Source organism: Ochotona curzoniae, unplaced genomic scaffold (assembly GCF_017591425.1).
Source record: "Ochotona curzoniae isolate NIBS_2020 unplaced genomic scaffold, NIBS_Ocur_1.0 scaffold_3208, whole genome shotgun sequence".
Lineage (NCBI taxonomy): Eukaryota > Metazoa > Chordata > Mammalia > Lagomorpha > Ochotonidae > Ochotona > Ochotona curzoniae.
In genome coordinates, this window is record NW_024467106.1 from 36194901 (window position 1) to 36220706 (window position 25806).

Sequence of the window (25806 nt, forward strand, 5' to 3'; positions counted from 1 at the left end):
CTTGAGATCTGCTTCCTTCTATTAAAAATGAAAACAATTGCAGTCACTCTGACATGAGTTGTTCTATATGGAAAGCATTGCACCAATTTGAGATTGTCAGACCATTGTACTGCAGCGTGACATGTTCAGGGTCCTGTGTGATAAAGGGAATAGTTGAGATAATCACCTTCAATATTTCACTAACATAGTCATAAAATATTTAAAAAGTGTGTAGTGAGAATGCTGCTGTTTATCATACTCACAGTCCTTTTTCATTCCCAGCAAGACTTGTCTTCTGAGGATATTCTCTCCCTAGAATGTTATCAATTGCAGTGGAAGCACTTGAGTGGTTTATTTTTATTTCTACTAGTAGCTGGGGAATCATGGTAAACTGGAGAAGAACAACAGTAAAATAAATATATATATGATAATTTTCTTTTGTAGAGATAGGGAAAAGCCACACACACACACACACACACACACACACACACACACACACACTCCTGGGTGCCCTTCGAGTTCTCTATCTCCTTAAGTCATGAACCTGTCATCCAGGAGGACACAGATGGTGGCATCGAGCCACCAGGTTGTATGCAAGGCTTACTGCTCAGAGGTTTACCATCAGGGGTGACTCTCCAGTGCCTCCTCTGTAGTCTGTGGTACAGAGCATCTCCACTTTCAGAAAAAGAAACGTTTGAGACAATGTGGCCATTTTGCCATTGGGGCCTGAAGTCTGTGTCACAAATACTACCCATTTATTGAAGGACAGCATCTTAGAAATGTTCAGGTGTTTGCTTCCAATTCTTCTCCCCCTAGCCGCTATTTACACACAAGTCAGTTGAAACAGAAGACTTTCTTTCTTTCTTAATGGGATCTTCTCATGGGATTCCTCACAAATATTTGCATGCTCGGCACTAAACTTAGATTAAATATATCTACACAAAAAGTTCTGCAAAATACCATGTGAAGAGCAAGGTCATAAGGCATTACTGTCACACAAATCATGGCTTTCCAGTGAGGTTGACAGCTGGCCCAGCTTCCACTCAACTGGGACCTGTGGGATAAAGGGCAGAGCGTTTAAATTTGCACCTTCTTACAACTTAATGAATCACCTTCCTTAAACTTAGTCCTTTGAAAAATTAAGGTGAGTTATTTTTTGAATACTCACCCATTAGAAAGACGAAGCTGCATAGGTCAGTGGACCAATGTACAGCTAATCGAGCCAAATGTGTGATGTCCCATCAGAAATATGTTTTACGGGCTCTGAGAATTAACTGCCATCTAAGTAAAAACAAGGGTAGTGCTAGGGCCTCCTTTATCTCGGTGTGTGAGGATTAAATGAGATGCTACACAGCATAGTACCTTAAGATATAAATTCTAGCTATTATTTTATGATTAACTGACTTTCCTAATTCAGGCCATTTGATCTCAACAGCCGTAATATGGAAACTTAAGCTCTGGATGTCCAACTAGAAGGAAATAATGGTTTGATTTATTAGTGCTCCAACAATTCTGCTTCAAGCAAGAGAAAGGCATTCTATCTCAAAACTGGAAAAGAATTTAATATCCTGTGAGAACTAGTACACTTCTTCCCACCAGACGGACCTTCAGGCACGGAAGCTGAGGACATTTTGTGTGGGAAGCCCCTGTACCTCTCCAGGCAACACTGAATCTCAGCCCCAGTTATGCCTGCTACAACCAAAGGACACTGAGGCAGGCTGCACGGAAGAAAGGAAAAGCAACTTAACCATGTTTTGTTTTATTGCATAAGCTATCACTTCATTTATTTCCCTCTTAAGTTTGGGCAGGTTCACATGTGGCAATGTTACAACCTGTGGGAAGCTAATCCATCATAATTCAGATAAAATGAACTCTTTTCTTCTAGGAAGGGCATAGTAGATTAATTTAACTCAAATATATCCAGTACTATTTGGAATAATCAACTCTTCCATAGCATTAGTGATACTATAAAATCAGTATGCCTTGTACAACCTGAATAGGATTAAAGACAGGCAATTAATCTCTGCATTTTCCTTTCGGGGGAATATATTTTTAGACATAATCTTACATAATTTTTCAATTATTTAGGAACATATGTCCTATTTTTATATGAGACCTGTGTCCCAACTAAATTTGAAATGTTATTAACATGTCATAAATGTGTTATTGATCCAGCAAAACCAGATTTAATTGGTTTTCATTAACTTTGTGCTTTAGAAGTGTTTCTTAGCTTGTCATGTTTGACCCAATGAAGTGAGTAGACAATTATGAATGTTCTCATTTGAGAAACAAGGAAACTGAAAGGCAGAAAGGTAAGAATCTTTTGACCCAATTTAACCAACTTGTGGCACTGTCAGGTTAGGATACATGTCCCTTTTCTCACGGTGCCTGTGATATCACATATGTCAAGGTTTTCAGGTGATACACGCTGTATCTTCCGGTGTGTGTTCCCCATATATACATCTTTTCATTTTTCTCTCAGTCCAGGGAAGAAAGAAATTCAGACTTTCAAACCATAAGCAATTCTTTTTTTTTCTTTTTCTTCTTTTTTAAGATTTATTTTATTCATTTGAAAGGCAGAGTTACACAAAGAATCACTAGAGAGAGAGAATCATCTACTGGTTCACTCCTTAAATGACTAGGGTGCTAGGGCTAGCCCTGGCCAAAATCAGAATCCTAGACTCCATCCAGGTCTTCTACAGCTGTAGCAGAGGCCCAAACTATTTGTGCCAGCCTCTTGTGCTTCACCACATGCCTGAAAGGGAGCTAGGTTGGATAGAATAACCCAGACCCAAACCAGCACTGCAGTATGGAATGCCTACATCTTAAACACTGTCATACCCTTTGTTGCACAACACCATCCCTGATGACCTTTCCTATGAACAGATACCTTTCCTCCTGTATCTTTATCATAACTAAGTAACTGGAGATTCTGTAACTCTCCCATAAGGACTCTGGTTTGACAAGCTGTATTTTGGATTCTGATTAAGGGTGCTTTAAGAAAAACCCCAATGATCCTGACTTTATACTTCTAATAAGTATGTAGGATATATATTTGTAATATGTAATAATAACTTATATATAAATCAATTTCAGCATTTTTAAATGTTAAGTTATATGTAGCATAACATTTTAAAGAGAAAATATAAATATTATTTTCTCTGGCATATACTCAATTCCCCGTACTCATGCTCTTCTAAAAAATATTTTTGCATAGGCAAAGATACCTATGCACATTTCGCACATCATGAACAGTCTCTCCATAAATAAACTCTACAGATGACTCCTGTGCAAGCAGAGATCATGGAACCAGTTAGCTTCTCCAGAAAGAATGCTCATGCTTTTCAAACTGCAGTTCTCAGCGGTAATCTCAGACAGGTAGGCTCAAACTTGAGTGTACAGTAGATTCACAGCAGTCCTGGGGAAAACATAGTTGCCTAAGTTCCCTATTTAAGAATCACTAATCTCTGGGAAAGTTTGAAATCCTATACTTAAGGTCCAAGTTCATTATCTTCCCAAAAATGGCCATCACTGAACAAACTTAAGGATACAATGTGATGCTCTGACACATGTGCACACTGTATGAAGATTGAGTCTGGTATTTCACCCCAGCATTTATCATTTCTTTATAATGGAATGTCCAAAACGTTTTTTTTTTGAGCTATCTATTGTTGACTATAGTCACCCCACTGGTGTAATGATATATTTTTTAACAGAACAAAGCTTCACTTTAACATGTAACGATAGTTTGCATTGTTACATTCTCCTGTAATAAATTCAAGAAATTTTGAATCCACTCATATTTTTTTCAGAAACAATTAATTTCATAAGATGAGAGAAACTAATGTGCCAAGAAGTTGTTTAGAATACAATTGATTCGTTATATTTTTCATGTGAAATGTATTTACAAACATCTGAATCCATGTACTATATGTGTGTGTATATATATATGATATTCCAACAATTGGGGCATTGTTTACAGGGAGCTGTTTAATTTAAAACAGTAGAGTCCAGTGACTGTGTGTGAATCCAGTTTATATCAGCTTTGCAAGCATACATTATTAATTCTTCACTAATTGTATGGTAGTATTGATGCATCATTATCAGAAACTGGTCATGATGGTGGTATTGAGGTGATAGAAATGAATAAAAACTAGAGAACCAACTATTTTCTTCTTATTTGGAGAGCCAGCTGTTAAACAATAAACAGGAGACCACTATACCAGAACATTTTGAATCTCAAAAATATGTGCTTTCTTTAGTAGGGAATTTCACAAAGAAAGTTATTTTCAATAGTATATTACGAAGGCTGGCACATTAAATACAGTGCGAATCACGTGGTTGACTTCTTAACATTAATGACTGAATTCTTGCCAGTAACCAAAAGTGAGGATTAGATACTGAATTTATCTCTTGTTACTTTGCTAGTAAGGATCTAAATCATTTCTGCCATCAAAGTACTTAGAGCTAAATACATGATGAGGAAAAGCACCCTGAGGTCTTCATGCTAATAGTTCTAAGATACAAATCAGAAGTCTAAGTTTTTAGTAACTCTTCTGGCAACAGAAGGAACACTGTGCAGGGGTTCTGGGCTAAGTTTGATAAGTTAACACAGTGCTTCCAAGCCTCTTGTAGTCAATATTTCCAAAACCCAAGTATTATTTTTGGAAATTTGTAGCATTGATTAGATTTGGCATTCCCCAAATAAGGTTGACATTACTCTTACATTTTTTCCCTAATAACTGTTTCTAAGTTGATAAGCAAGAGACTTAACTTTATTCTTTTGGCATAGTAGTGCTGATGTAGTTTTAACTTTTGAGCAAGTTAAATGCTCTTAGTGCCATTTATCTACCTACTCACTGTGTCAAACTCAACTGCTGATGCACAAAGCTTTCATCCAGAAACGGGAAAGAATGCTGCCTCTACCCTGGGGACTGATTGTACTATGAAGAGCCCTGACTGAAAGCATGTAGCACCAGATGGTAATGAGCACAGTGATGGTGACTCCCTTGGCAAGGTCTGAATCACAGTTCTTGCAAGGGATTTCATATTGTCCCAGTGGTGCCTGCAGGCCTTTGCTGGGACAATAGGAAGGTGGCTCTTCCTTGTGTATTCACATATTGTTTTTGTTCGTCAAAAGCATCCCAAATGCCATTGCATTCAAAAAGCACTTACAGACCTGCTTTGCTAAAGCACTTTGGTGGTTCCAGGTAAGACAATGCAAGGTGTCTAGGACGTCAGGGGGCCTGGGCAGAGAGGACCCAGTTGCAGCATCATGGAAGGCTGCATCATGGAGTTAACCACCCCCCATGACAGCATGTGATCCTCACCCTCCCAGGTTTAGAAAATGCAAAACCAGTGCTCACATTGTAATTCCAAGCTGGGGGATTACAAAGCTGCTGTTGGTAGGACAAGTTGTTCTTTTATGGATAATTATAGCTAGAATATGGAAGTTTGTGAATGGTTGACCCTGTTAATAAGCAGAGAGAAACAATGACTCCCCATATAATCACTTCATTTTTGTTTACACTTAAGTCTGTTTGTATACTTGAACATTAGTGAAAAGGACGAAATTCCTGCAATCTATTGTACCCAAGCAATGAGCCATATTAGGAATGCAATATATGTGCAAGTGTCATTAACACTGACAGATAGAATGGCCACCTTTGATCCCTTGATAGACGTCTCCATGCTACTTGTATAGTTAACCAGAAATTCCCACATGCATGAAAAAGGCAGCCTCTATTTTCAAAATGGCCCCACAGGTTAAAGTTCTAAAATTAATAGTGGTAGTGAACCAAGACTAAATTCCAAGGCTTCCATCACTGCAGAAGACAGCACTGTCCCAGACCCTGCTCTGTGGATCCCTGACTTGTCCATGACAGACAGCTGTTGGAGGACTTATCAGAAGATAAAGCAAGGAAGACTGAGCTAAGAAGAGGTCCCTTCTCTTGTGAAACAAAGTGGCATGAAATCTGGCTTTCCTGTATCACAGGTTTCTTAAGTGTTACAATTCTACTCAAACAATTTTATCTTATTAAGATATATTTTTCATTCATTTATGCAATTACCTTTCAATTACCAGAATTCAGCTGCTGATGCTAGAAAGTACTGAAAAATCAAAATCATACAGTAAATCCTTAGATGTCCTTACCATCTCTCTCAAACATAAGAAAAGAGCTTAATTTCGGGATTCTCCTCTCTTTAGTCAATGTACATACATCTCATTCCCTTTTTAGAAATCCTTTTGTAATTTTGGTAGCATTCCAAGACCCTTTATTGAAGGTCACTAGATAAAAGTTAAGGAAAAAAACACAAGCAAGTGTGGGTAAGAACTCCTCTCTGAATGTGATATTTATGTGCCTGTATGTTACAAAGAAGTTTATGCTCCAGAGGAAATACATTAAGCCAGCAATTCACACAGTCTTTTAGTGCTACTGTGGTAAGAGAGGTAGTCATTAAAATCCCTCCCCAAAGATCTTATAAACAAACGCAACCTATGGCAAATTAAATTAATAATAATGACTTAATTTTATAAGGTTAAATGTCTAATTTTGTGAAATTATTGTCTGTGTGCATTATGCACATTTCAGAATAGCTTAGACACCTTTGAATAAGAAAGGAAAGTGCAGGAGAGGGCAGGAGGTAGGCAACAAGGTAGAATAAAAAGAAGAGAGAATGATTTAAAACGGAAGACAAAGGGAGGGAAACTGAATGGGAACAGAAAGATTGTGACTTTTTGCATGGTTAATGTGGGAAGAAAACAGTTACAGAACTTGAGATGTGACTTTGCTATTTTAAACAAAGAAAGAAGAGATGAGGGACTTGCTAAAGAGTTCCTCTGTACTGACTCTTTTACAGATTTCTGCTCACTTAGCGATTACCACAAATCATTGAAATATCTTAAGGAAACAGGAGCAAAATCAGAAATTGGGTCTGGCTGTTACTATGTAAAACCTACTGTTTTCTTTCTGTACTGTTTATCTTCATAGCCCTGTTTCTTTTTCTCTGACGTACTATATGTCTATGACTTCATGACAACTAATTGCTGATTCCCAGTCTCTGATCATGAAGTAAGCCCTCAGTTATAGCATTGTTGATACTAAAGGAACACTGACTACTGCAAAAAGAGTTTTCACACTGGGCATCTGAGCAGGGTTCAGAAGGGCAGTGTATTTCCTCAGGTGTTAATAGAACTCATAAACCTTGATCTTTATAAACACAAAAATTGATATTTATTTACTCAGAGTTAAAATGCAAATTTTGTAGTGGTATAAGTCCTCTAATAATCAATTTGCCAAAATCTTCAGTCTACAATAAATATACTCAATTCTAGTCCTTTTATTGATCTTAAACATTTTCCCCTAAAATTAGATTAATCTATGAGGATCCAAGAAACACATTCTAATGTTAAACACAGGAAGTATTCCATTTTTTAAATTCATTCATCTATTTATTTGAAAATTAGAGCTGGAGAGAGAGAAAGAGAAGCAGAAAGATCTTCCAACCTCTGGCTCACTCCCCAGTCGGTTGTAATAGTCAGTGGTATGTTTTTTTGTGATGTGCATAGGGAATTTCTTAAATTATATCCATGACACAGATATAAATTTATGTGCCTTTTATTTGATCTTTAAATAAAAATTATCTATAGTAGAAGATATTTCCTATTGTCATCAATTTAATTCCTGAATGCCAATAAGTTAAAGACATGAATCATAGTTATTTTCCTGTAGCTGGACATGATTTTTGCAGTATTTCAATATGTTAAGGAAATAAAAAATATGTCTTTGCTGCCTAAGGTTACTATTTGATTAAGGTATTGGAAAATCAAAGTAATATCATGAATTCATTTATTTATCATAGTCATCCCCATTCTAATAAGCTATTTGAAACAATAATTGTATTTACTCAAATCTATATTTCCAGATTTATTTTGCATTTAGATGGTACTAACAGTGTTTGTAAGTTCAGGTAAATATGCCTTCTTCTTTAATAGTTTGTTAGAAAAAATTCAGACGATGGGTTGGCAACCATCAGTTGTTAAAAATAAGAGAAAGCTTTCCAATATCTGCTGCGGTTGGATATGGAGTCCGTTGTACTACCTCTGAAATATAAAGGAATCCTTGTGCTTGCCTGTCTTCACTGCTTTACAGTTTTTTAAAAAGTTGCAATTTGCTTTCATTTTCTCATCCCAAAGATGTTTAGAAAAATAACAAACTTCCTATCAGCTAGGAATCTAATTCTTACTACTAGAAACTAGGAATAGGCATATTAAGTGTCATTCTTGTCTGTAATATTCAATTTGGCAAAGATGGTCCAAGAACAAAGACCAAGTTGAATCTTACTGTGGCAGGATTTGTTTTTCCAGTGTATTTAAAAAAACACTATTTAATAATTGTTTAAGTATATTCATTTGCATTTTATTAGAAAGGCAAAGCGAAAGAGATCTTCCGTCTAATGCTAGTACTAGGAATCCCAGTACTTGAACCACCCTTGCTGACTACCAGAGTGTGTGTCATCAGGAACCTGAATTGCAGAAGTAGCTGGGTCACACACAGAAACTCTGAAATGGGAAGTAGTCATTCCAAGAGATGTCTAACCACCACACCAAACAGCCATTCCAGCCACAGTGATCTTTTTGTTTTTAACTATTTGTATTTGAAAGGCATATTTTCTGAGAGAGAGACGAAGATTGAGATCTGCCATCCATTGGTTCACTGCACAAATGATCACAGTGGCTGGAGTTGAGTTGCTGTGAAACCAGAAGCCAGGAGCTTACTCCAGATGTCCCACATAGGTGCTGGGACTCAAGGACTTGGGCCAACCTGCATTGCTTTCTCTGGCCGTAAACAAGAAGCTGATTGAAAGCAGAGCAACTAGGACACAGACGGGCTTCCATGAGGGATGCCCATTGCTGCAGGTGCAGGATTAGGCAGCAAAAGGGGGATAACATGCTGGCCCCAGCACAGTGACCTTTTAAATGACAGAGATAATCCTTATAGTTCTCAAGTGCTTCTAAAATGTATAAACATTTTTCAAAGAAGCATTAATATATACTTATGTATTAGATTTATATTTCATATTAATTTTTATTCTGGAGTGCAGTGGTTGGCCATTTACCTTATTTATCTTCTGTTTCTGTTTGTCATGTCATATAATGAAATAACATTTTCAACTTCTGTACTAAGACTGAATTCTTGCTATAAAATATGAATAATAACTCTAAGTGTTATTGTTAGGTCTGGTTTATAAAGCCCTCTTAATTACTTGGGGTTTTTTTTATGGTTCTCTCTGTGGATGTCTTCTTCAAAATCCCTAAAAGACAGTAGGTTCATACAGGAGAGTCCGAATCCCTCACTAAGTTTAGAGAGTAGAACTTATAGATTTCTGCAGTTTAAGCTACCAAGACTGCAGACTTGATCTGTTATAAAACCTGGGAGAAATTTATATTTGTTCATTTCCAGGAAGTTGCAGAAGAGATTTAGCACAGCTATCTTGTCTGAACAGCTTTAAAAGGAAAGAAGTTAAATTTCTAGGTGCCTTCTGCACCTGCTAATTAAAACCAAATAACCTCCAGAGAGATTTCATTCATGAATACCCACACTTCAAAGTTTTTGGTTTATCTTGAAAAATAGATAAAATTTAAGAATGTGAAAAAGAAACTATTCAAAAGATTTCTCCTCCATTTGATCTTATTTTCCTGAGTAAAAATTAATAAGCTTTTCAGAAGGAGTAATTTTCCTTTGTGGTTACGCATTTCCTACCGACTGGCTTGTGTGAACTCGAGGATAGAGCTGTTACAACAGAGAGGCAGCCAACCTTGCCTTTACTCTACTCAAACTTATGCATATATGCCATCTCTTGTTCCTAACTAAACGTGTTTACATAATTTGGTGGAATTTTTACAGTCGTAATCACCTAGGGCTTTTCATTTATAATATGTATTACTTAACAGACCGCTAATCCGCCTAGATGGATAAATCCAGTGCTTCTACAGTGCCTCTCTTCCAGGTGACTGTTTACAAAAGAACTTTCTTAAACTGAGAGATTTTGTCTGGAAACATCTTCCTTTCCCTTCAGAAGGGAATTATGATTCGATTTCTTAACACGTTACTGGTTAGTTGACCGGTTAAAATGCCAAACCCTTTGACTCAGAATGAATTTCCCTCATGAGTGGCAGTTACCCAAATCCTTGAGCCATTCCCTGCACAGTGTCCAAATTAGCAGGAAACTGGAGTCAGAAACAAAATGGTAGCTCAAACTCAGGTAGTCCAATATAAGATGCTTGTGTGAAATGCAGCTATACCAGGCCCTGCACTATGGCTCAGTGGCTAAATCCTTGATTTGGGTACAAGTGCCAAGATCCCATATGGGTGCCAGTTTGTGTTTAACTCTTCCACTTCCCATCCAGCTCCCTGCTTGTTGTCTGGGAAAGCATTAGGAAGACGGCCCAAAGCCTTGGAACAAAAAATCTGTGTCTCTCCTTCTCTCTGTAAATCTGCTTTTCAATTAAAAAAAAAATCTTGAGGGAAAAAAATAAGTAGCTGTACCAAACCCCTGTGCCAGTTGCCTTCATGTATACTATCATATTTGATTATCTCAACATGCCTAGAGAATCGCTACTATGATATTTTTTGGAAGCAAACCGAATATGAGCATGTTAAGATTTCACATTTTGGGGCCCGGCGCGGTGGCGCAAGTGGTTAAGTCCTCGCCTTGCACGCCCGGGATCCCATATGGGCACCGGTTCTAATCCCGGCAGCCCCGCTTCCCTTCCAGCTCCCTGCCTGTGGCCTGGGAAAGCAGTCGAGGACGGCCCAAAGCTTTGGGAACCTGCACCCGCGTGGGAGACCCGGAAGAGGCTCCTGGCTTCGGACCGGCATAGTATCGGCCCGTTGCGGCTCACTTGGGGAGTGAATCATCGGATGGAAGATCTTCCTCTCTGTCTCTCCTCTCTGTATATCCGCCTTTCCAATAAAAAATAATAAAAATAAATCTTTAAAAAAAAAAAAAGATTTCACATTTTGTTGTTGCACATCTATAACTTTGGATACAACTCCACATTGCCTTACAGATTTGGAGCATGTAGGTCATCAGACATCTTAAGACAATGACCATATACTTTCATATCAACTTCAAAGAGAAAAACTTCAATGTTGGTCATGACCCACTTCATCTTTAAGTAGAGTAGGCATACTCTGTAAGACCACATATTTCTATGTAGGCCAAAAGGAGATTCAGAACTGTAGAAAAGGAAAGAGTTTGCATTTCAAAGATACCAAAATCAACACAACCACAAAGGACTCTCCAATTTCAGAAAGGTTAAACAGAAACTATTAATTAATGACTCAGGACAGATTTATTAATTGTTCTCTAGTCCCTTGGATACAAGATAATCTCAGGATTTTGAATGTTTACAGGGCAGGGGAAAATTGTTTCAAAACCATGGGGCACAACATTAACAACAAAAACAAAACAACAGCAAAGCATAGCCTGGAGGGAAGATATGCAATTGTGTATTTTGTCCGGTTTATAAAAGGAAATCTCTCAGAGTGTGTGTGTGTGTGTGTGTGTGTTTTAAACTCTGGTTTGGTTAAATAGCTGTATTTGTAATCTGTCTTACATAGGCTGTCTTCAGTGTAATGTATGAGAAAGAATTCAATAAACAGAGTCAGAGATCACAAATCTTGGATGGAAAGAATATTCCTTGGGGTTAAAATATGCTGCATAGGAATACTGGCTGTGTTCCTGACTTATATTATAACTTAGGCAAATGACCATCACACAAGAAAGGCACTTTAACTTCTCCTGGAATCAGAAAAGAAATAATTTCGCAGGATTACATGATATCCTTTACAAGCTTTTCCTGTGGTTAGAGGCACATCTTGACGTCCCTCTAAGTCCTATCTGATAAATCTAGAAAGGAAATATTGAGCTTGTTGTCCTCTTTTGTGGCAGAATAAAAGAAGTTGCTACTGCTTTGGGATTGTGTTGTGTTTCCAGAGTTCTATAAGTGAATTTTTCCTGAGCTCTTGATGGCAACATGCATGAAAAAGTCCATGTTATGCTATGCCGTTTTTAATAAGCCTGCTAGAGAGGATACTGGGGTCTCAGCAAATGTTATATTCCTCGGGACTGTGAAATCACTACATAGCAAGCCACATTAGAGATTCAGTTATTTAAATGAAAGGCATGACATATGAGATATCTCCTGATTGTCAACACTGAGAAATTTCCACACAAAAGGATTTAGCGTTAAAATCCTCCTGACCCAGAAATCAGTAGGTCCACTGTAATAGTGCCAGAACTGTATGATCCCCTAAGGGGCAAGAAGAAAAAATAATAGAGATACTGTCTGGCCAGATCAATGATTCCTGCTTGCTAAGTTTACTAGTTATGCCCATTTTATATCAATATCTAAAAAAGTCATTGTATTATCTCAACAGCTCATTTGTACGCAGCATCTTCCATCACTTATATAAGCCTCCCTAAATGACAGTTATAAGCATCAAGCAGTCTTTAGTAGTAAGTTCAAATCAAAATACAAACTTTAGTTATTTGCAGAATTGGTCAACTGCATATGGTTAATTAAGCAGTTTCTACAATGGTGGGTAATTTCCTAACCACTGGGAAATTTCATTACACAAGTATGTTTTGATGTAAATTTTTATTATTTAAAATATTTTAGATGTTCTCCATTTCCCCAGTGGTGATCTGTGAGTTGAACCATTGAAAGTTTCCTGATCTTCCTTACCAAAATGAGTAAAAACAAAAAAGACCAAAAGACAATACACTGGAGAGTGACTGGAGATTCTACAGAAGTTTGAATTCTAAAGAAAAAGATGTTCAAATTTAGTATTTTTTGAAAATCTTGGACTTGGGCCTCTAATCGTAAGTTCTCTCTGTTCTTTCAAGGGACGTAATTAACTCCAGGTGACTCTGAACTGGACACTTGTTCTGACTAAAAGCAATTTGACTTAGTTTTCAAATATTGTATACAACCTTTACAACCCTGAGGTAGATGATTATGTAAGATGCTACAATTTCTGGGTTTACAGCTTGAAAAACCTAAAAATGATAATCCCAAATATATTTCGAACACCTTTATTCATAAATTCTTTGCTTTCTTCCACACATCACAACTCTTGTGAGCTGCCCCTCCTCGTTTGGGAAATAGCCTTATTGATGTAGCCGGATGGGGGAATTATAGATAGCTCTCTAGTATCCATTTATTGTGCTGTGCCCTTGATCAGTTGCCAGAGAACTAAATTAATCATTGAATTTCCAGGCCAAGCACTTTATCATTACTTTATCATCCATCAAAGCAACTGTTTCCTTCCGAACATCCTTTTAAAAGACTATGCAACGACTGTCATCTCTTGCCTTTATTATTTGCATTTTTAAAAAAGGCTTGATGCAGTTCTCTATCTCTGTGCATTTTCCTGACATCTCTACTTCTTATCACCACTTGCTTGTGTATCTTTTCATGCAGAGTTCTCTTGCCCTCAGAGGAAATTCATATCTTCCTTTGCTTGGACACTTGATGGACATTGCCCCAACAAATCAACCATTATCCCACTTCAAAGGATAGTAATAATAGCTACTGTTTATGTGCTGGGCTCCTTGCAGATGCCATCTGTATTTTGTTTATTTTATTTTATTATCACAAATTAATAGAGCTATGCTAAGAATCACTGACAGTATCATCCACATTACACAGCAAGCGTCCACATAACAATTTGAACTAAAACTTTTGGTAGTTCTGCTCTTCTTATGTTGTTTATTTAAGTCTATTCCATGATATTTTTATTTGTGTTTCTTACATTATACAAATGAGTGGAAAATGAGTACTCAGATATGAAAAATGTAAGTTTGAAATTATCCAATTTCACACAGTAGGTTTAAAAAGGTAGTAATCACTATACTGGAGAGTTCCTTTGATCAGAGTTAATGGAAAGGCCCTAGTAAGTTCCCTATAGATTTTTGCTTCCTGCTTTATTCTTAATGAAACAAAGTTCATCTTGTCAAGTCTTGGTCACAGTTGGACATCATGTGTAAGCTTTGATTATAAGACTTCTACTGACAGCGAAAGCTAAATGGAGTCAGCAGTTTGCCCTTCCAGAAAAAAACTGAGAAATATTTGTGATGAGAATAATAAAGTACAACCTGTCTCCACAGTTTGCAAGCTACTTCAAAATCATCTGCTGCTGCCTAACTGAAGGAAAGCAGTAGAATATGGCAGATTTGAAAGGGCTTTGCTTGCTCCCTAATCGCCAAGTACCCACCCATTCTTTCTTGGATTAGTTAAAATGACTATTAAGAAAAGAGAAGAATGCTGTGCACCTTCGTTGAGCTCCTTTCAGGTTTAGTTACACCATGATGAATTAGATCATGTGTTCCATGGGATAAACACCCAGAGTCCAATGAAGGAATCTAAGTGATGAAGATCATTTCCTTAAACTGCTCTTAAAATACATAAGGTAAACAACCCAGTGATACGTAATTGAGGCAAACTGTACCAAGACAACAGTTCTCTCTGGGGGAATCTTTCTTAAAAACAAATGATTCACAGGGGCCCGGCGCGGTGGCGCAAGTGGTTAAGGGTCCTCGCCTTGCACGCCCGGGATCCCATATGGGCGCCGGTTCTAGTCCCGGCAGCCCCGCTTCCCTTCCAGCTCCCTGCCTGTGGCCCGGAAAGGCAGTCGAGGACGGCCCAAAGCTTTGGGACCTTGCACCCGCGTGGGAGACCCGGAGGAGGCTCCTGGCTTCGGATCGGCATAGTATCGACCCGTTGCGCTCACTTGGGGAGTGAATCATCGGACGGAAGATCTTCCTCTCTGTCTCTCCTCTCTGTATATCCGCCTTTCCAATGAAAAAATAATAAAAATAAATCTTAAAAAAAAAATGATTCACTGTTTACTATCAGTTTAGAATAAGTTGAAAAGAATAAAGCATTTTTCTCTCAAACATAAAAGGCTATGTACTTCTCTCAGAAAATACATTTATTCTGGCCAATCAGAACCTCATTAAAAGATATTTTTTTAAAAAAAAATGTATTTTAAAGCTTACAAGTTTATTAATCTGCTCAGGGACCCAAAACCTTTGGACCAGGAATTGAAACATTTGAGAAAACTGGCAATTCTGCAACCTGTTACTATTTGAATGTCCCCAATCTAAATGAAGGACACTATGTCCCAAACAATTGTCAAAAGACTGCCAATCATTTCTTCCACATCCTGTCCCATAGTTTCCACAGGCGATCATTAAATGAGACATGTCCAGCCTGCCTCAGCATACCTCCTGGATCTGCTTAATCACCAAGGTCTATACCTCATGACCCTGGCTGCAGTGACTACTCATGATACTCTTGACTTGAATTAATATAGTGGGCTCCTAGGTTTCCAGATCAAGTCTTTCCCTCCTGCAAATATATTTTTCATGCTACAATCAGATTTATCTTTCAACAAATGCGAACCTGATCCTATCCCCTTTTGCATAAAATCATTAATGATTTGCCATATCCTAAGGATAAAGTGCAAACAACTTATTGCAGTTTACAAGGCTCTTAGAAGTCATTCTCTTAATGACTCCTCAGTTTTTGTTCCAACTATTTTGAACTGACAAGACAGATGAATAGAAAGACTACTTACTTGCTAGTTAACTTTGCACATACGTGCAATAATCAGAGCCAGATCATGCTAAAGCTTGGAAGCAAGAAGACACTATATATGTGTGATAGGGATAAAACTTCCTGAGCCATTACTGCTGCCTCATTGGAAGGCAGCTGGAATTGGAAGCAAGGCCAGTATTCCAATCCTGGTAATCCCAAATGGCATGTGGGCATCTTAACCTCTACTCCAAAAGCATTCCTCTGTACTGCTCTAAGACCACAAAAATAGAATGGCCTTCATTGTTTCATGTCTCTTTACATATTCTTCACTGTGCACAGAACTTACTAAACTCCTCTCCACCAAGAATGAGAAAAGGCCAAATATAAGTTGTAAGTTTCCTATTTCATGCAATTCAGCATTAACTATAAGTACATTATGATTAATTAGAAATGTGTAGCATAATTGCTAGAAGTAAATGAAAATAAGATAAAGAAATAAAAATTAAAATCAAAAGAAATTGAAATACAACAATAAAAATAAAATAAGGTAAGGGAAAAGACAGGAATAAATAAAATAATTATATGACAAATAGACATCACATCAAAAGTGTCATCCGTATATGCAATCATATCAATAGTGATGTGAGCTTGAAATAGATTAATCAATATAACACAAATCAGAAATGATTGGACTAGAATAAAATGTAATAGCTAACCACATGTGGCTCTTTAAAAACAAAAACACAAATATATGGGAAATAAGAAAGATACCCTATGAAAACCTTAAGTATGAGAAAGTTGGTATGGCTATATTAGTCACTGAAAGTGTCATATCAAAGTTTATATGTTTCAGTGACACAGAAGCTCAAGCAAAATGGCAGAAAATGGCCAATGAGCAAAGGTAAAGAATATTTCCTTGAGGAAATTATTAGTGCAATATAGGGAATAATTAATGCCAAAACAAACATTATTTGTTGAGAAACTTCAATTTCCAAAATGAAAGAAAGAGTGTTGTGTATTGTCATCTTCAGTATTTCCCTCTTATTCATGTATTTCCATGTGTTGTTTTATGAAAAATAAAGGATGAAGTAAAGTTAAATGACCTAAGAATATTACCACTGAAAAACTGAAAAAAATCAAATATTACTAGATAAGTAAGGAGTATTTACAACTCATAAGAGAGTTTATCAGGGTAGCAAGATAAAAAAAAATTAATTAAAATAAGCCTATGGCACTAGTATACACAAATAACTCCATGACTGATAATGAAATTTTAAGTACAGTCCCCTATAAAATAGCAGAGAGAAATCTCAAACCCCTTGGACTTAACCTAACCAAAGATGTTGAAGAACTTTATAACGAAAATTACAAAACATTATTAAAGGAAGAAATAGGAGAAGGCATTGAAAGATAGAAGATCAACATCATCAAAGTTGCTGTATTACCAAAAGTAATAAAAAGATTCAACATGATCCCAACCAAAATAGCAAAATTCTCCTCAGGAAAAGAAAAGAAGTTACAAACGTTTATCTGGAAACACAAGAGACCATGAATAGCCAAAGCTGTCCTGAAGAATAAAAACAAGCTGGAGAAATCACAATTCCAGACTTCAAGACATGCTACAGGGCAGTGGTCATCAAAACAGTCTGGCACTGCACAGAGAAGATCAGTGGAGCAGAGTAGAAACCCCAAGGTGGACCCCACACATGTACAGCCAACTAATCTTCGACAAGAAAAGTGAAAATAATCCTGGGAAAGGCCTGGTCTCTTCAACAAATGTTGTTGGGACAATTGGATAGCAGCCTGCTGAGGTAAGAAGCAAGATCCCCACCTGTCACCTTATACAAAAATTAGCTCTTAATGAATCAAGGACTTAAATCTGCACCAAGAAATCATCAAACTATTAGAAAAAAAGGGAGGAAGCACTCTCCAAAATATAGTCATCCAGTAGCATATTATTTATTAAACTTCATGGTATTGTAAGTTTTCTATTTTTCTTTCTGTTGTTGATTTTATTTTATGGCTTTTCATTTAAGGAGATGTATAATAACTGTTTACTAGAGACTATTATATCCAGATGTGAATATGCAATGCAGTATGTATCTCTGCTTCCAAATCAAAGATGCACTCTCAATGAAACTGCTAAATATACCTTGAAAATAGGATGCTGGACTCTCTGCTATTGTTCATGCCTACAATGTTTGGACACACTTAAATAGCATGATGATGCTCTTTGATGAAGTACTATGCTGTTGTAATGATATACAGGAAATCAGTATGGGGGAGTGGCCTGGGGAAGGGATAAGGGAAATCTCAGAGCCTATGGAATTGTATGGTAAAATAAAAACATAAATACATTTTAAAAAATATGTTTAGTCAGTATTTAAAAATTTATCGAGGGCCCGGCACGATAGTGTAGTGGTTAAAGCCCTCACCTTGCACACACCTGAATCCCATATGGTCGCCTGTTCTAGTCCCAGTGGCCCTGCTTCCCATCCAGCTCCCTGCCTGTGGCCTGGGAAAGCAGTCGAGGACGGCCCAAAGCTTTGGGACCCTGCACCCGCGTGGGAGACCCGGAAGAAGTTCCTGGTTCCTGGCTTCGGATTGGCTCAGCTCTAGCCATTGCAGACACTTGGGGAGTGAATCATTGGATGGAAGATCTCTCTGTATATCTGCCTTTCCAATAAAAATAAATAAATCTAAACACAAGCAAACAAAAACTTATCTAAAAGAGAAGGAGAAGCAAAAATAGGAATAAACCTAGAGAGAGCTCTTATCTTCTTGTTTTCTTCCCCAAACTCCTGAAATAAACAGGAAAGACTGAAACTCTGCATTATTTATTTTCTCACCACAACAGAATTAAATGAGAATTAGATAAATAAATAATAAAATTAAAAAGCTAGAGGTCTAAGTATTTACTAATGAACCAACTAAATCTTAAACCAGTAATGAATTGAAAAGGAAGTAAATTATGAAATGATGAAATGTTTGACTGCTAATTTTGTTTAAATAGAAAATCAAAACAATGAATGAATTGAAGTGGTAAATGGAGAGGGAGGAGCTTTTATAGTTTGAAACACTTATTCGAAAAGAAGAAATGTCCAATATCAAATCCCAGCTTCTACCTTAGGGAGCTTAAAAATTTTTAGAAAGAACTAATTAAACCCAAAATAAATGAAAGAGCCAAAAATAGTATGGATAATCACAAAAATTAATAAGAAAAAAAAAAAGGCAGTCAATACAGACAATCAACACCTGCAAAACTCAGTTTCTAGAAAAGCTCAATAAAATTGAAAAGGTCCAGATGACTTTTTCATGAGAAAACAAAAGTGCAATTCGCCAATATCAGCAACGAAAGTGATGGCCTCTAGACTTCCAAAATATTAAGAGAATAGCAAGGAAAATATTGGCAACTTCAGACAAATAAATATGATAGCTCAGATAAAACATAAAAATTAAGAGAAACAAATTACCACAACTGATGCAAAAGAAATACATTGCAGTATTTGCTAAGGAGGTTAATTTTTATTTCAAAATCATTCCACAAAGGAATTTCTAGGCTCTGCTGGTTTCACAATTAATGTCTTCCAAATGTTTGAGAAAGAAATAATAATCCTGGAAAAGTTCTGTAAGAAATAGTTACTACTGGGTTTATGAAGGCAGCATTTCTCTGACATTAAACCACATAAATGCATCAGAAGAAAACTGGAGTTAGAAGAAAAGTTCTCACAAAACCAGAAAATATAGGGCCCTGCGCGGTGGCGCAAGTGGTTAAGGTCCTCGCCTTGAACGTGCCCAGGATCCCATATAGTTGCCAGGTCTATCCCAGCAGCCCCGCTTCCCTTCCAGCTCCCTGCCTGTGGCCCGGGAAAGCAGTCGAGGACGGCCCAAAGCTTTGGGACCCTGCATCCGTGCGGGAAACCAGGAAGAAGTTCCTGGATCCTGGCTTCAGATCGGCATAGCATCGGCTGTGGCACTCACTTGGGGAATGAATCATCGGACAGAAGATCTTCCTCTCTGTCTCTCCTCTCTGTATATCCGCCTTTCCAATAAAAATAATAAAATAAACCTTTAAAAAAAATAGAAAATATATTGGCCAAATAGCAGCAGAAAGTATCCAAAAACACAAAAATCCAATGAGGGCCTGGCACAGTGGCCTAGCGGCTAAAGTCCTCACCTTGAACGCACCAAGATCCCATATAGGCAGTGAAAAGGTGGAAAAATAGAGTCAAAATGGTGACCATATTGAATTGTGATATATTCAAATCTGATGTATCACTGAACCTCTTTGCTGTACTTGAACCCTTTAATGCTTACAAGCTTTCGTAATGTTTTATAGCCAAATGTGGATGTTTTCAACGAGTCCTTTTACCCCTTGTTAATTCTGGCCAGAATTTTACTCAACTTTGTCATTTTTACAGAAAACAATAATATACCCCATTTTAAAATTTATTTATATGCTTACTAATTAGTTTGATTATCCTTTCATATATTTATTGACTATTTTAGTTTATATTACAGTCAAGAACTAATTTTGCGTTGGCATTCACTGTTTTCCTTATTTGTTGATAAGAATTGCCTGTTACTATATTTAATTTATTACTTAATATATAAGCTTAAAGTATATTCTGTCTCTCCATCTTTTCCATAAATCTGAATTACAAATAAATGAATAAATCTTTTTTAAAAACTCAATTTTATAGCTTGTTTATGGTGTGTGTATTTGATAGTTACATAGTTTTAATGCATACAACAGAATTAAAAATTTGTCTGATTTATAGCTTTATTTACAGAGAAAGCTTCTTAAATGTAGTATTGTAAAACTGTTGCATTTTCTTCTAGTGCATTTGTTCTTCTTGCACTAATCCTGTTTCACTCACAATTTAGTTTATTAAGAGTAAAGATAAAGGTATAATCTGTCTCACTACATGGTTGGCAACTATTTTATTGTTCTCTTTAAATTAACATGCTACGTAACATAAACTGATCTGTCAAATATATTAGGATATAATTCCTGACTGTCCTTGCTTTGTGGCCCATATATATTTTAACATCACACTGTTTTATTATGATAGTTTTGCTTATTATGTCTAACTATATTGCAAAATGCTTTCAGTGATTGTTTTGTGAGCTCATGATTTCATACATATATCCTTCTGAATAAGCATTACCTTAATTTTTCAACCTCAGAAATATTATTTTTGCAATGAGTGGTTTTATTGAGAAGGTCATAATATTTAATGTTTATATATACATATTATGAGAACACGTCACAAATTCTTGCAAATACAATTAAAAACTAAGGTTATTTAGCTATAAAATATTTTGAAAGCCACATGCATAAGAAATCATCAAAAAGTTTATGCAAATTGCTTTTATAAAAAGCACATATGAGTTTCCAAAATTTCCTGCTTTGGGTAAGTTTCAATTCATCAGTATAGTTTATAGTTGTCATATTCTGTGTATTTCCTTTCTTCTAAGAAGATGGATATTTTCAGAAATGTTGTGACTGGAATAATTTTCATAATGATATTTTCTAAATGGCTTATTTTTATATTAGATATTAATCATATTGATTTTATACTATTCTGACGTAATTAATATCTATCTGCTCTAACAATCTTCAGTTTCTGTCAAATGGTTTTATGATAGCCATTAATTTAATCCTTGCATTTTGACAGGTTTGCTACAAATTTGTCCATAATTATAACTTCTGTATTTTTATCTAATTGATTTGGCAAGTATTTTCTTAGCATTTGACTGGTTTTTACATTTTGTGGGGTGACTTCTACTAACCTAGGATTTCACCATTGAGTTTATTCTCTTTTTCTTTTATGCATAACTTTCTTTAGTTATGGACATAGCATTAGGTCTGGGTGCAAACATATGTATAAAACCTGTCGTTAAAGTTGCTCCCTTATCAATTGTTCTGTAATTCAGGTGTTGAAGTTTATGAAATACCTTTCTACCTCAGAGCATTGTTTCAAATTACTTAACCTTGTGTAACATAGAAACGATGATATCCATTCCTGGGACCAGCGAGTGAGAAGCACGTCCCAGCACTAAACATGGTGCTATTCGATTTAGGTATCAGCTAAAGCAGCTACATAGGAAATAAACTCACTTCCAAACTCATTTAGTATAAAAGAATAATTGTTTTTTGTAATGGGATATGATTTTTTCTTAAAATTCTTTTCATTTGCAAATATTTAAGTCAACATCATAAAAGAAATATTGTCTTCGTGCCATCATCGCCCTGCTTCATCCCTAGGAGGAACACAGAAATGATACAGAGAACTTTGGAGCATTTTTTGTTCCTCTCATACAAGGAAAATCCACTTGTGAGCCAAAATTCACTGAATGCTGATGGAGGATTGCCTCAAAATCAAAATTCTATAGAAAAAAAAAAACATATATAGGAAGAAAAAAAAATTGCACCCCTAGAATGAAACCTAGCTTAGTTTTTTACATTGAACGTCAAGGTCTAATGTTGAGTGCAACTTCTATTGGCTTCATATTGAATGGAAGAAAATTTTCCCAACATTGATTCAAAGTGAACTGGTTTCCTCTTAGCCGTTGACCTCTGTTTCTCTCACCTAAACCCAAAAGGACCCATTTATGTAAGGAAAGTATTTTAGGCCACACAATGAATTTGTTGCTTTATCATTGTCAAACACTGCATTTCTCATGATACTCACAAGATATGACCATTCCCCTTACATTGTACAGACAAGAGCACTGACATGCTGAAAAGTGGGTGAAACAACTCGTGCACAGTCACACAGAGAATCACGCCCGTGTAAGCCCAGAGATGACTGATCCTAACTCCTGTGTCTTCTTCATTAGGATCTCTGCTTTAGCTCTACCTCCTTAACCATCATCATTCTAACTCAGCTTTTCTTTCTCCTTTCCTTTGCCTAATCTGTGCAGACCCTTGACCAAGGTGTAGACTAAGAAGTGGAGTCATGCTTCACACGGCTGCGTCATGCTGGCAGCCATTCCTGGGTCTGGCTGTGGTGTTCATCTTCATGGGATCCACCATTGGCTGCCCTGCTCGCTGTGAGTGCTCTGCCCAGAACAAATCTGTCAGCTGCCATAGAAGACGGATGATGGCCATCCCAGAGGGCATTCCCATTGAGACCAAAATCCTGGACCTCAGTAAAAACAGGCTCAAAAGTGTCAACCCTGAGGAATTCATTTCGTATCCTCTACTGGAGGAGATAGACCTGAGTGACAACATTATCGCCAATGTGGAACCGGGTGCATTTAACAGCCTTTTCAACCTGCGGTCCCTTCGTCTGAAAGGCAATCGCCTGAAGTTGGTTCCTCTAGGGGTATTCACGGGGCTGTCCAACCTCACCAAGCTCGACATTAGTGAGAATAAAATTGTCATTTTACTGGACTACATGTTCCAGGATCTTCACAACCTGAAGTCTCTAGAAGTGGGGGACAATGATTTGGTTTACATATCACACAGGGCCTTCAGCGGGCTACTTAGCTTGGAGCGGCTCACCTTGGAGAAATGCAACTTAACAGCAGTACCAACAGAAGCCCTCTCCCACCTCCGCAGCCTCATCAGCCTGCATTTGAAGCATCTCAATATCAACACTATGCCCGTGTATGCCTTTAAAAGATTATTCCACCTGAAACATCTGGAGATTGACTATTGGCCCTTACTTGATATGATGCCTGCCAATAGCCTCTATGGTCTCAACCTCACATCCCTTTCAATCACCAACACCAACTTGTCTACTGTGCCCTTCCTTGCCTTTAAGCACCTGGTATACCTGACCCACCTTAACCTTTCCTACAATCCCATCAGCACTATCGAAGTAGGCATGTTCTCTGATCTAATTCGCCTTCAGGAGCTTCATATAGTGGGGGCTCAGCTCCGTTCCATTGAGCCTCATTCCTTCCAAGGGCTCCGCTTCCTTCGTGTGCTCAACGTGTCTCAGAATCTGCTGGAAACTTTGGAAGAGAGTGTCTTCTCTTCTCCGAGGGCTTTGGAGGTCCTGAGCATCAATAATAACCCACTGGCCTGTGACTGCCGTCTCCTCTGGATCCTTCAGCGACAGCCCACCCTGCAGTTTGGTGGCCAGCAACCCATGTGCGCAGGTCCGGACACCATCCGTGAAAGGGCATTCAAGGATTTCCATAGCACTGCCCTTTCTTTTTACTTTACCTGCAAAAAACCCAAAATCCGTGAAAAGAAGTTACAGCACCTACTGGTGGATGAAGGGCAAACCGTGCAGTTAGAATGCAATGCGGATGGAGATCCACAGCCTGTGATTTCCTGGGTGACTCCGCGAAGGCGTTTTATCACCACCAAGTCCAATGGAAGAGCCACTGTATTGGGTGATGGCACCCTGGAAATTCGATTTGCCCAAGATCAAGACAGTGGGATGTATGTTTGCATCGCAAGCAATGCTGCTGGCAATGATACCTTCACAGCCTCTCTAACTGTGAAAGGATTCACTTCAGACCGCTTCCTTTACGCAAACAGGACCCCTATGTATATGACCGACTCCAATGACACCATTTCCAATGGCACCAATGCCAATACGTTTTCCCTGGACCTTAAAACAATACTGGTGTCTACAGCTATGGGCTGCTTTACATTCCTGGGAGTGGTTTTATTTTGTTTTCTCCTCCTTTTTGTGTGGAGCCGAGGGAAAGGCAAACACAAAAACAGCATTGACCTTGAGTATGTGCCCCGAAAAAATAATGGTGCTGTTGTGGAAGGGGAGGTGACCGGCCCCAGGAGGTTCAACATGAAAATGATTTGAGGGGCTACCGCTAGTACTACCGTCTCTGTGTCATTGTTGGTAATCAGTAAGACAGTCTGGAATGATGATTTATGAAGTGAAAGAGGCAGCATGTGCGGCTGCTTCTATGTCAAAGCAGGGTCCTTGGAAGCAGGAGGACTTCTCGTGGAGACTTTCCATGTAGGGGCAGGCAGGAACGTGGCGGAGTCCTTTACACAGTGGGTTACTAATTGTTTGCATTGCAAATATTGGCATTCTGGGGATCTCAGTAATGAACCTGAATCTTTGGCTCATGCTCACGGACAATTCAGCATTTTCTACCATGACAAAAACAAAAAGAAAAAATATATAATAAAACAGAGCCTACAGTGTAGGAGCTACATATTCAAAGACACATTTGTCTAAAACATACTCTACAGAAAAATTTGTATCTATAATTATCATTTGTTAAAGCCTTGCATCAGATCATGTTATTTGTTGAACATCACAAAGAGATCAATATATTCTTTCCTTTTTTTGAAACACATATGCTGTATATGTTTTAAAGCAATATGAATGAGAGGTTGTGCTTTTAGTTACTCACCACTAGAAATCCAAATGTGGTTTCACCTTCCTTTACCTACAGATAATCCTGAGACTAGATCCCTGGAGCTATGGGTGGAAATATGTTTGAGAGATGTGTTTGGTGTAGGATGCCAACAAAACAGGACCCAAGGCAAAACTGCTCAACTCTGTTAACTTCTGTTACTATAAATAAAGGCATGTGCCTAGTTTTGATACAGAATGGAATATTTTTTATACTTGTAATATCACCCTGGACCAGTTTACTGTAACAAAGCCCTTGGTTTCTCCAGGAGGTGGTGTGCCACCAGATGTACCTGTAAAATGCAAGGTAGGTGTTATTAATGAAAATGTTCATTTAGCCACCCCTAGATTTTGCTTTCATCAATCACTGCTAAAGGAATCATGGAAAATGGAAGAGGAGGTTTACTGGCTATTAGAACCACTAGGTAATATTCACTAGTAGCTAATATCAATAATTCAGGTGTCCAAAAGCCATCTGGATATAGAGTTCTTCTCAGACACCCACTCAAAAACCAAGGTGATCCATGTTTGACATGATATTAATTCAACTAAGAACCTGTTTAAATGTGTCTGCTGCCAGAGGCTGGGTGTCTGCCAATCAAACGAAACATGTAGTCCTGCCTCTCTGATGTTCTCTATTCAAATACTGTATGCACAGTATTAGTTCAATAGGCAAGTTCAGGGTTTCTCCCTGATTCTTTACTATGTAGATTTAAGTTTTTGTTTTTACAGTAACCTTGTGTGGATAAAAAGAAACCTGTCTTGTTTTCGAAGAGATGAGGGAAAACAGGGGAGGGGGTTGCTGAATTTAGAACTACTGCTCATTCCTCCATTCTTCCATGGAGCAAAAATTATGGTGAGGAGCCA

The 25806-nt window shown here is 37.6% G+C and overlaps 1 protein-coding gene across 2 annotated transcripts in view; it reads left to right on the forward strand.

The window, feature by feature from the left end:
- Nucleotides 1–24677, forward strand: part of LINGO2 (leucine rich repeat and Ig domain containing 2) — a 946590-nt gene extending 921913 nt beyond the window's left edge. For both annotated transcript variants that reach the window (XM_040963550.1, XM_040963551.1), the window contains one exon: nucleotides 22520–24677. In XM_040963550.1, the coding sequence (XP_040819484.1) occupies nucleotides 22555–24375 (1821 nt within the window). In that variant the 5' untranslated portion in view covers nucleotides 22520–22554 and the 3' untranslated portion in view covers nucleotides 24376–24677. The remainder of the gene's footprint in view (nucleotides 1–22519) is intronic.
- The last annotated feature ends 1129 nt before the right edge of the window (nucleotides 24678–25806 follow it).